At 27.6% G+C, this 12,631-nt stretch overlaps 1 protein-coding gene across 1 annotated transcript in view; it reads left to right on the top strand.

The window, feature by feature from the left end:
* Positions 1–12,631, top strand: part of LOC142330023 (aminopeptidase N-like) — a 44,478-nt gene that overhangs the window by 5,047 nt on the left and 26,800 nt on the right. The window contains exons 2-7 of the mRNA XM_075375032.1: positions 392–550; positions 1,329–1,622; positions 6,601–6,784; positions 8,534–8,687; positions 10,826–10,916; positions 11,211–11,391. Coding sequence (XP_075231147.1) covers positions 392–550; positions 1,329–1,622; positions 6,601–6,784; positions 8,534–8,687; positions 10,826–10,916; positions 11,211–11,391 — 1,063 coding nt within the window. The remainder of the gene's footprint in view (positions 1–391; positions 551–1,328; positions 1,623–6,600; positions 6,785–8,533; positions 8,688–10,825; positions 10,917–11,210; positions 11,392–12,631) is intronic.

The raw sequence follows: 12,631 nt of genomic DNA, 5'->3' as shown, positions 1-12,631 counted from the left end.
GAAAACAAAAATTAATAAATAATTTATTAAGAATACTTTGTAATTTATAAAACAAATTTTTTTAAATGCTTGTACTGGGTATGGTAATAAAATCTGCAATATCATTTATAAAAAAAAAATTCAATGATTAAAACATTTATTGAATTATGTCAGTAATTGAAACTGAACTTATACTTTCAATAACAAACTACCAATCCTAATGAGATCAAAAATTTGTATAATTTATCAAATATCTAAGGTACACTGTAATTTCAAAATTAACATTGAAATACCTTATTAATTAAAACATTCGAAAAGTTATTAGACAAATATGTTATACCTTAATAATACATTTTTTATGAGAAATTTTTAAAATATGAGAAATTTATTTTTATTTTTTTATTGTTAATAGGTGGATTATGGTAACAAACATGGGGGCAAAACATGCAAGAACTGTATTTCCATGTTTTGATGAACCTCATTTTAGAACTCCTTTCACTATTCATATAGCAAGATTCAAGAACAAGACTTCTCTCGCAAGTGTTCCCACTTATATGACATCTTTACCAGAGTAAGTTTCTAGATAAAAGTAACAGTTATACAAAGTAAGTTAAGAGAAAAATCCTTTAATCAAGTAGTCACTTTAAATATATTTTAAATTATATTAAACTCTTCTTTTGAAGTTAGCGTATAAAAGGCTGCAATAACAGTTCACTGTTTTTAACAAGTAAAAATCTAGTTGTTACAGAATACATAGTTTTTCCAATATAGAGAACAGATACTGTTCCCTATGTTGTACTACTGTACTATTCCCTTGTTACTGTATAATGGAATACTACACAGAAGATCCTATTACATAAGAAAAATATACTAGTACCACTCTAAAGCGCCCCCCCCACCCACGCTTAAAAACCCTATAAATCTGGTACTTATTTACAATATGACAAACATTTTTTCTATGTTTTAAAATTTGTATTAAGTATAACCTGGTTGTTCCAATCATAGTTTGTGTAGAATAGATGAAAATTAAAATATTCAATATTTTTTTATAAAAAAATACGAGTATCTAAAAATCAGTTATATTTACAATTTCTTTTAACAATTTAAAAATTTAAAAAATTTTTGATGATTTCATTTCACTCTCTTTTATATAAAACTGCTGCATAAAATCCTTTGATTAATAAAGAGATTATACTATAAGTGTGTAGTTTTTAGAATGAAAGAAGTTAGCAGTATCAATAAAATAAATATTGATATTAATCACTAAAATATTGACAAAACTAATAAGAAATGGAAAATATTACATAATTATTTTAAAACATTGTAGTGGTTTTTATTTTGCATTACAGCTCGTCGATTGATGATCGTGTTTGGGATGAATATCAAACAACAGCAGCAATACCAACATATTTAGTTTCATTTTATATTTCTGATTTGCAACCGATAAGAACACAGTCTGTTAATATGTGGGTACGGCCAGGTTTGGCACATCAAACAAGATATGTATTAAGCAGAGTTAATGATGTTATCAATATACTAAACAATCTGACAGGGATAGCATTCAATTTACTTCGAATGGATTTCATAGCAGTACCAGATATGAACAGAGATGGAGTTGAGAGTTGGGGACTTGCACTTTTCAGGTATTTTTAAACATTTCAATTATTATTAAAAAGAACATTATAATAATAGATATAATTTACTGCATAAATATTGAATAAAAAATAAAACACTATCAAATAATTAATATGGTCTACTAAACACAGAAATTATTTATTAATTTGTGTTTAAACTACTGAATCTTCTTAAAAAAAGTCTTCTTCTTCTTTGATGCATCTGCCTTTTAATAGGTTTCAATATCCACATAACACATTCTACAATCATAAAAAGAACAAAAAGTCATTGTTTTTCTAGAAATTTTTGAGAATAATAGCTTTAAACGCCTACCAGAAAAATTAGGTAAGAACAGATATTTTTAATTTTGTAATTTTCATTTAGCCACACTTTGCTAGCAACTTTATTCATTTTTGCCTAAATTCTAATATATTTTAAGAGTGCAGACTCCACTTCACTCGTTGACAGAACCATCAAATTTTAGTTTGGGGCAGCAGTTTAGAAAAAGTTTAAATACTTTAATTATCATGATTAATTATTTTGGAACATATATTTGTAGAGGTCTGACACAAATACTGCATTCCAAGAATAAGTATCAAATAAATGATTGTAAAAATAATACATATAAGAACACAGCATTTGTCATGAAACAGAGAACACCTGTATCAGTACTAATCAGCCACAACAGTATAATGTACTCAGTATATGTACTCAATTAATTTAAACAAATATTAACTTTTGTTTTATACAGGGCGTTTCATAATGTTCTCAGGAGTTACAAAAATTCAGTACAAAAAAAGTATTTCTTTTACCTAAATGAAAGTTGTATGAGGTGATGCTGGGAGTCAAAACAGTTTTTGTTAAAATCTATAAATGTTCAATATATGTGCTTCTCTGGTGACATGACACATCAACATGAAAGTATAGTTCTTGCCAAACTTGTTCTAACATGTCATTTTCGATAGAGTTGTTCGCAGTGATTATGCGATCCTTTAGCTCAGCGATATCGTGCGGCATCGGTGGGATAAAAACCTTATCTTTTACGTAACCCCAGAGAAAGAAATCGCGTGAGGTCTGGTGATCATGGTGGCCACAGCATAATGTATAGGTCTTCTTCAGACGCACATCCTATACAGCGCCGAGGTAATGTTGTGTTAAGGTACTGTCGAACCTCGTTATGAAAACGGGCAGGACAACCATCTTGCTGGAAAATGAAGTCGTTGAGTAGCTGAGGCATAAGCCTTAATTGTAACATATCCAGGTATATCATGACGGTTACTGTCGTTTCCATTTGAAGAACGGCCCATACACTGCCTCACGAGAGATCGCACAAAAAACGTTTACTTTCGGAGAATCCCGAATGTGTTCCACATAAGCGTGTGGGGGTTTCAGTTCCCTAAACTCGCACGTTATGACGGTTTACTTTGCCGTTAATATGGAAAGTAGCTTCATCGCTGAAAATTATCTTGTTTACAAAACCTTCATCTAACAACATCTTTTCCTACAATTGTAAACAAAAATCGAGCCTACGTGTTTTATCTCCATCAGAAAGACGCTGGATTAATTGAAGACGGTACGGTTTGCATAATAAACGTTTACGGAGAACTCTTCACACTGTTGTTTTCGGAATTCCTAATTCTATGCCTGCCTAATTCTATGGACGACCAGTTGATTTTCGCTTGCACAAGCAACCGGTTTCACTGAATTGTTAATACCATGCACGAATTGAATTGTCACTTGGTGGCTCCTTATGAAATTTCAACCTACTGTTGACGCCTAGCGAGTAAATTGTTTACTAACTGCCTAGTATACGTGAAAAAACTATTTGAAGTACTCTCTTGTACAGTACTTGTTTTATTCTTATGAGTGAAATAGTTTTTGTTAATGAATTTTCGAAACTACAAAGAACATTATGAAACGCCCTATATGTATGTATATATATATATATATATATAACTGTTACTATGTTTTATTAAAAACACAATTTAATTTTTTTAAACTTACTTATTTAACTGAACACTTGTACAAAATTTATTTATTTAGTTAGTTAGTATCAACTGAAGTAGAAGAAAGGAAAAACAGTGTAAAAGTAAATAGATAATAATGGATCCGTAAGAAAAATACATAAAATTGTAAGTATTAAACAAACAAAATCATGTAAATTGCATCTCTTACAATCAGTAATCTGTAACAAATGAAATATCACAGGGAGCAGCATCCTGAAAATTTAATGAATGAAGGAAAAAAATGAGGAAAAGCTACATGTCTTTCAAATTAGTCAATGCCGGGTGCAGATTCACTGTATGCTGTTATTATTTATTGCGAGCTGTTTGTTGTTCCCTTTACGGTTATCACTATAATTTTAATTATAAAATTATTCACCTAATTAATTTTTAATACTTTCATAAATTTCAAGTAGCAGAATTTATACAGCTATATGTAAGAATGAACAGCATAACATAACTCATTTATTATATCCTATCTGTTTCTGGAAAAACAATGATAATGTTTTCACAGTATCCTTAATAATTTCTATTACAGTAAGAAAAGTTACTGACTAGCTTTTAGAACAGCTGATATTGGAATTCAGTTAGGATGCAGATCAGCTGGTTTTGATTTCAACGCACAGTAAGGTTCTGGAACTTTTCACCCATCACTTCATTAATTTTCATCTTCACCATTAAAATACATGCAAACCACACCTCTGATCGTAGATAAGTAAAAGTTTTGTTTCTGAATTTCTTAAAAGTTACTAAAAAAAATTTGATAGATACAAATTAAAAAAATCTGAAAAAAATATTTTGAGAAGGATCATATGGGTAATCTAGAGGACATTTTGGTAGTGACTGTGCTCTGGAAGTAATTCATCAGGTTCATAAGACCAATTTTTATTTCCTTTGCAACTCCACTACAGTTCCCAGATAAAGATACCAAATTAAATATTCCAAGTTAAAGTGCCCATTTTTAAAAATTATTTTAAAAATACAACAAACAAATTTGAACACTGCCATCATTTTAATGAAATATTCATTATAATATTATGATATGTAAATGATTTTAAAATATATTTATAATTTAAAACTTAATAAATTGAGCTGATTCTTTCCAGATAAAGTATTCTATGATAAATAATTACATAGCATTTAAAATGTTTATATCAACAATTTTTTGAGTTTCAGATTAAATTTTATATTTAAAAAATAAAATTGCTAAAAAACATGGCTTTTCCTTTTTCATTTCAGTGCTTAGTTTTATCAGAATAAGGGTGACAACAAAAAAAAAAAATCAACCTGTCTTTTTTATGCAAAAATCATAACATACTCTAAGAATAATTATTATTTTTTTGTAACAATAAGTGAAACAAAACAATTTAACTAAGTACTATCTTAAATAGCAAACTATATATAAACAAATAATCAATAAGAAAGATTCTGGATTTAGAAATGTTAAATTTATCCATGTAATATTTATGAATAAGCATATTTGCAAAGACTTAATACTAATGAAGATTGAATATTGTACCGACTAAATATTGGCAAAGATTGTGCAATCTTTGCTAAAAAGAATAGTAACTTATTTAAAAATAAATTAATTAAAAAAACTACAATGTCTTTATGCCTGTAAATAACTTAACTTAAATTTAAAATTGGAAGAATTAAAAAAAAAATAAAAAAGAAGAATAATTCAAAAATTTCTAGGCATATTACAGCCTGAGGCAAATTATAATTGTAGACTGAGACATTACAAAGATATTTACCAATATAGAAAATTTAATAACAACAATGAAAATAAGAAATATTTTTTATTTAGAAACCTAGAATCATTAATAAAACAAAAATTATTTATTTTATAAAACAACAACAACAACATTTAATTATTTTTATAAAACAAAAACTGAAATTAATCGGATGGAAGAGGATAAAATCGATCTAAAAATCAAAACCTTTCAGAAAATAAAATATCAGACAGAAAAGTTTATAAAGAAAACTGAATCAATAAATGGTTTTCAAGCAATCAAGCAAAAGGAAATAAAAAGACAACAATGCTCAAGAAAATGGTCAACAGAAAGAAGAGAACAGCAAGCTCAAAGAATGAGAGAATATTGGGCAAAGAGAAAACTGCAAAGAAGGTGAAGATAAAAAGACTTATTAAACCAAACAAATTTTTTTTACCATATTCATCAAATTTCTTTGACTTATGAGGAAGGCCATTAATAATTTATTTCTGTTCGTCATTTATAATAATTTAATGAACCATTTAAAAAAATCTTCCCCCCAATCTATTTAAAATAAAGTTTCAAGACATACTTTTACAGAAACAATATTGCTGCTCTACTGATTAATTTTTAAAATTATACTAGTTCCATGATTAAAAAAAAACTCAAATTTTTTTGTATTCCATTCAATTCATAAATACACGCTCAAATACCATAGTCTTTATTTGTACATTCTGAATTACAGTTTATTTTGCAGTTATTTTGTATATTAAGTATCTTCATATATTTACTATTTCATGTGTTTATATTTTAAATATATGCACTTAAATCACATCTAGTTTTTAGAATTAATAGTTCACGATTGCTCTATTCAAGATTTTATCAGTCTTTCTTGATTCAACCAGGCAAATGCTGGGGTAGTTCCTTTTTTTAGCCATTGAGCAGCACTCTTACCTACTCCTTTTTCTTTTTTTTCTGTAGAGCCTCTGGAACCACTGTAAGGTGTTACTTCAGAGGATTAATGAGGATGACATGTAAGCATGTAAATGAAGAGTAGTCTTGTACAGTCTCAGGTTGACCATTCCCGAGATGTGTGGTAAATTGAAACCCAACCACCAAAGAACCACTGTTCCACGTTCTACTATTCAAATTTATCCTGACATTATTTATAAAATGTAAATTTATGTACCCATCAGAATAAAAAAATTATTTATATCCACTAATCTGCAGTGTATTGTTCATTTTTCTAGTATTCCATCCAATTAATAATGTACATATTTATCATGTTACAGGGAAAGAAACCTTCTATTTGAACCACAAATTTCAACAGCAATAGATAAACAATTAATATTATGTACTGTTGCTCATGAATTTGCATACTTATGGTTTGGAAATCTAGTTTCTCCAGAACTATGGAAATACATGTGGTTAAACAAAGCAATTGCTACTTATTTTATGTATTATATTCCATCACAGGTAAGTGTTAATTTCAGTTAGTTAAATGTAAATTACAATATTAACAACCAAACATTACATCATTTACATATTTTTTAATGCACGTATGAGTTAAGGTCATATTTACTTTAACCATATTCAGTTTCATTTTTCTATACACAATGATATGTAAGCTGCCTAAGATAAAAATAATAATTAAAATATTTGTATGTTTAAACAAATAATAATTTGAAGTCAACAATGTTTTTCCAGTTTACTTGATTCTCCACGTGAAATACCAAACCAATTTTTTTTATTAACTTTGGGGTGAACCGACCCATTTCTAAAATGATCTACATAGTTATTCACATCTAAGTAAAATATTTACTACAATTTTTTAATTCTTTACAAAATCATCACTAATATACTGATAGTATAAAACTATTTTTTTTTAGACTTCAAAATATTTCTTCCCTAAAGTACAAAAAAAATTAGTATTGAATAGCAAGTGATGTACGAGTATTACTACTTTTTCACTTACTTGTACAAAGTAAAGGAAGTAAAAAAGAATGGACGATTTCAGACCTAATGCTGTGGGTCAGTAACACATCCCAACATAACCTAAAAAAACTACATTTTTAATCATAACTTCAATACCAGAAAACCAGTTTTTATTTTACTTGGACCAAATTACTTGTCATTCAAAGGGCCTTCCAATGTTGTGTCACACATTCTCATTTAAAAAAAATAAGTTTTCAATCCTTGAAAATTTATAAAACATTTACGGACAAAATTTTGTGTTAGTAATTTAAAAAATAAATTTTCACATCTTTAATCCAAAGATTATGATTACCTCAAATGGTTTATGAAGTAATATCAAGTAATTTTATCGTTATTTTTGTCGGACTAAAATTTAAAAGAAGTACTACCCCAAATGGTTTTTCGCACCTACCGAGCGAAGGGGTAAATGAATTTTAATTTTCTTTTCACCAAAATTAATTATTTTTGTTTTGGTTCTCAAATAATCTAATTAAATGTTACCATTGTGATTTAAGATTTTTGAGTTGGGGTAGGTGTAGCAAAGAGGATGAGTTGCACCCCCTTTGAAAATAATTTTAAAAAGGTTCCCCCAAGAATGGTATACATGCCTGCAAACAGAAATACAATGGGACTGATAGCTGTTGAATAATAAGTGTGCTAACATTTCAAATGATCACCTGGTATATATTAACTTTTTTATATACAATAGTTTTATTTGATTAATTGAATAGTCTCAAATATTTATGCTAATATTTTATCATTTAGAATTGATTTTAATAAAAAACGTATAATTTTATAAATTAAACTGAACATTAATTTAATATAATGAATTTTTTTCAAAAAATAGCCACAATTGTATGAACACAAGTACATAACCCACTGAATTGGTCTAGTGGTTAAACTCATCATAGTAAATCAGTTGATTTCGAAGTTGAGAGTTCTCAGGTTTGAATCCTAATACCTTTATTGAGATTTGAACCTGAGAACTATTACTGCTTTTATTCAGATTTAAATTCTAAATCACGGATAACAATATTCTTTGGTGGTTGGGATTCAATTAACCACACAACTCTGGTATCATCAGCATGAGTCTGTATAAGACTACATCTCACTCACACATCATGAACATGGAACGGGCTGAATACGAGCCCCAAATTCACAAATCTGCGTAGGATATCTAGACTTCAGGAATATTCATACGAAACTAAACAATAAAGAACATTACTGATTACATTCATTTTATAATTACAGATGGAACCAACTTGGAGAATGATGGATCAATTTGTAATATACGAATTACAAACAGCTCTTTCGCAAGATATTGGTAACAATTGCTTATTAAACAATAATATTTCAACAGCAGAAGAAACAGAATCAGTCTTTGATAGTTATACTTACAAAAGAGGTAACAAAAATCTTTCTTAACTTGTTCTACCAAGTTATGAGATAGAACCATATATAGAAATCAATTTGAGCTTATACTTTGAAGCGTACTACAAATATGGAATTATGAATTTACTTTAAAGAGCTAGTACATGTTTTATGCATGTATTATGAGGTTTTATGCTTCAATTACCAATATTCAATCGGTAATTGGTAAATAAAACTTTTTAGAATAAATCTTTTTTATACGGTAAATCAGTGTAGGTTTGATAGTGGAAAACGTTTTCCATTTTCCAATCTTGATGGGTCTTATTTTTATAATTATGAATTTTGTAATTCGTTTATATAATTTAATAATACAAATGTCTGAAAGAATCATCTAGATTTTCATGTTAACTTATACATCAAGGAGAATTTTAATGTGGAGACAGTTAAGTTAAACCACTGAATAAATTCTCCATCAGAAATATTTATTCATACTTTAGGTAGAAAAATCTTCTAGAAAAAATTATTGTAGAAGTATTGCAAAGAACAAAGTTGAAAAATAAAAAGAGAAAAATAATATTATTATTACTATAAATAATAACTATATAACACATAATTAATGAATGTAAGTAATGAATTATTTAAAGATATTAAAAAGAAAATTTATACAGAATTAACCAACAACTTGAAGTCATTAATTTTTTAATATTTATTAAATGCATATTAAATGAAAGTGGAAGAAAATAGTGATGGTCATTAGTGTAATATGTGTAGTTTATCTAATTAGTAATATAAAAAAAAAATCATCAACTGAATAATACTTTTTATACAATAAAAATGTTTTGATATTAATGTGGTAAGTGATGTACCTCTGTAGTTAATTAATTCTTACATGACACCATTGAAACACTATATTGAAATAAGAAAATAAATAAATAAGATTATAAATATAATCTAAATAAACTTAACCTATGCTCGCTCGCTAATCAAGGTTAGTGAGCATAGGTTAAGTTGGTTGGATTATATTTATAATTTTATTTATTTATTTTCTTATTTCAATATAGCATTTCAGTGGCGCCATCTAAGAACTAACTAATTAACTACAGCAGTAGATTGCCTTCTACATTAATACCAATTTTTTAACTTAATTTTATTGATGAGAAGATGTTACAGATCATTAGATAATCTATTAAAATTCTTATAGTTAATAGTAGTATGCAGTGTAACACAAAAATTACTTGTTATCTAGTCTAACACAAATGAATACTGTTAATTTTAAAGAATAAACTACCTTTTCTTTGGAAGGTTGTACATTTGTAAAGATAACTTGGAAATCTCAGAATTTTTTATTTACTGAAAATTATTTTACATTGATAATATTTACTGGTACAAATACCAACAATAAATGATAACCAATAACCAATTTTTGTATCCTGAAAACTCATTCTGACTTTCTGAAGTTGCACCAAGGTGTAATAATTTAGATGGGAAGGCATGTTGACATAATAAATGTTCAATAAAGCTATCATATGTTCAGTGATTTGTTAAGATGCTTCAAAGTGAAGCATTACGGTTTGATCTTCTGTAAATGAAATCAATTTGGTCATCCCATGAAAAGAAAATTTATCATCTAAAAATTTTACAGCATAGGTAATAGAAATAATATTATTAATGATAAAAATGTTTTTTATGCCATTAATGTTCTATTCAGTGAATGAATTCTGAGTCGCAAATACAAAACCTTGTTCAAGTATAATTTGCAGAGTGGGAAATAATGAAAGGTATGATATTTTGAAGAAGATAATTTACAAATATTTAATTATTTCAGAAGCAACAGAATAAGACCCGATTAAAGTTTCATAATATACATGAATTTCGTAGATACGAGAAATGTCAAGCCCAAGGGATTTGAACCCAAACCCTTTTGGATGAAAGGCAGAGAGATAGTACTATTCTGCCAAGGAAGTCAAAATTTAAGATTATTTGACATTTTAAAAATTCATTCAAAGTTTTGAAGCGTAACATTAATTTTTAATAGGGTCTATCTTAAATTTGGTTACTTGCCAGTTACATTCGAAACTAGCCATTTAAATTTTAGTGTTACAATTTAAAAAAAAAAAGATTAATTTTATTCGTAAAAATTAATTAATGTTACTTTATTTGCTTCTTTTACAGGCTGTTCAATATTACGTATGATAGAAAATTTTGTAGGAAGACCTATCTTTATTAAAGGATTTAAAAAATACTTAAAATATGGTGTCCAACAGTAAGTTGCATGTTATTACCATTTGTTTGAATGAAATTACTGGAAGTAGTTAACAATGTCTCAATGCTGTGCTATAAAGCTATCTATAAATTGTTAATTTTGAAATTAAGTTGGATGGACTTAATTTCAGATAGCATATATGAATAATAAAATTAGTACTAATTAAAAAAAGAAAATTAAATATATATTAATATCAACAAAATGTTAAAGATTATATTAAGTAAATTATGCTATAAAACCAGTTTAAAAAAATATTTTGTTATTAATTAAAATGTATAAAAACAAAAATTATAGGTTAGGAGGTGCAGTTAGCCCATCAGTGTTATGGGAAGATTTTGAAAATGTAGTACCAACTAATTTGCTTCCAGAGGGAAAAAAATTTCAAGATATAATAGAATCATGGACTAAACAAAAAGGATATCCTCTTGTAACTGTTATAAGAAATTATGAAAATAGTACTGCAATTATTATGCAGGTAATATTCATTTTAAAAAAAAATCATACATAGATGTAAGACTATATTTCTTAGGCTTCATACAGTAAATGAGTTAGAATAAAAATAATTTATAGTGATTCTCAAAGTAGTTCACTTGAGGCTCAGCTGAGTCAATTATATTTTTATGCTACCCCTACTCCTCAGTACTGTCTCTAGCCTCTGATGTTTGATATTATTTAACATACATCCAGCTTTGTCACTTAAAGGATGTACAATGATCATCATACATTGGATTTTCATTCTTCAGTATAAAGTAGGGCAGCAATAAATAAGCTCCCTGAATATATTAGCCATTTTACATGATGAACTGAACCAAATTAACAAATATAAAATATTTAGATTTCATAAGAAAGCTACCTATCGTAATGGGTAACATGATTCGACTTCCAGAAAATTTTGACATATCTTTGCATTTCACATCACATCCCCCAGACCCAAAATCCACCATCAGTTTAAAAGTTTATATATATATATTTATACATCTATATAAATATATATTTCACTTTCTTGTAGACATGATAACTGCCATAACTTCGCATCAATCACTTTCAAATTGATACATAAAATATAACAATCCAAAATCTTGGTCGAGTTTGTTAATGGGCAAAATCAAACCATGGTAATGGAAATAGGGGACTTTTTTGAAAAAGCAAAATATCGCTATTACTTTCTTATTAAGAAACTTGCTATGGAAATTTAAAAAAACAATTTGTTTTGGTACGAGTAATTGAGGTGAATGTCTGAGTTTTTTGGACACCTTTTGGTTCAGTCGATTGCAGTCAAAAAGAGAGGTGCTCAACAGTCGTAGATGTTACAGCAGACCTAAATCCAAAATTTCAACATTCTACGGCTAATCTCTTATTGGCTAGTCAAGCCAAAACTAGCAAAATGGATTCAGGGATGGTCAAAATGGATATTTCCATTGAAATTTGGACACCAAAATTTTTCGTGATCACATTACATTTTTTACTTTGTACAAGGAAGTAAAAAGATTATGTTTTCAATCATCTAAGAAAACATAATTTTCTTGAGTTTAACTTGATGTCAGGTTAAAAAACGAATACATAAGAGAATAAAGTAGATAATTCGTACTAAAAAGTAATATTCTGTTTTCAAGAAAATTACTTTTAAAAAATTTCTATTTATGTATGACTATAAAGAAAAGCGTACGGCACACTCATATTCTTTTTAATTTTCTTTTTTATGTTACTTTTTTTAA

Source organism: Lycorma delicatula, chromosome 9, assembly GCF_047948215.1.
Source record: "Lycorma delicatula isolate Av1 chromosome 9, ASM4794821v1, whole genome shotgun sequence".
Classification (NCBI taxonomy): Eukaryota; Metazoa; Arthropoda; class Insecta; order Hemiptera; family Fulgoridae; genus Lycorma; species Lycorma delicatula.
Note: the sequence above shows the minus strand (reverse complement) of the source record. Positions and strands in the feature narration are given on the sequence as shown.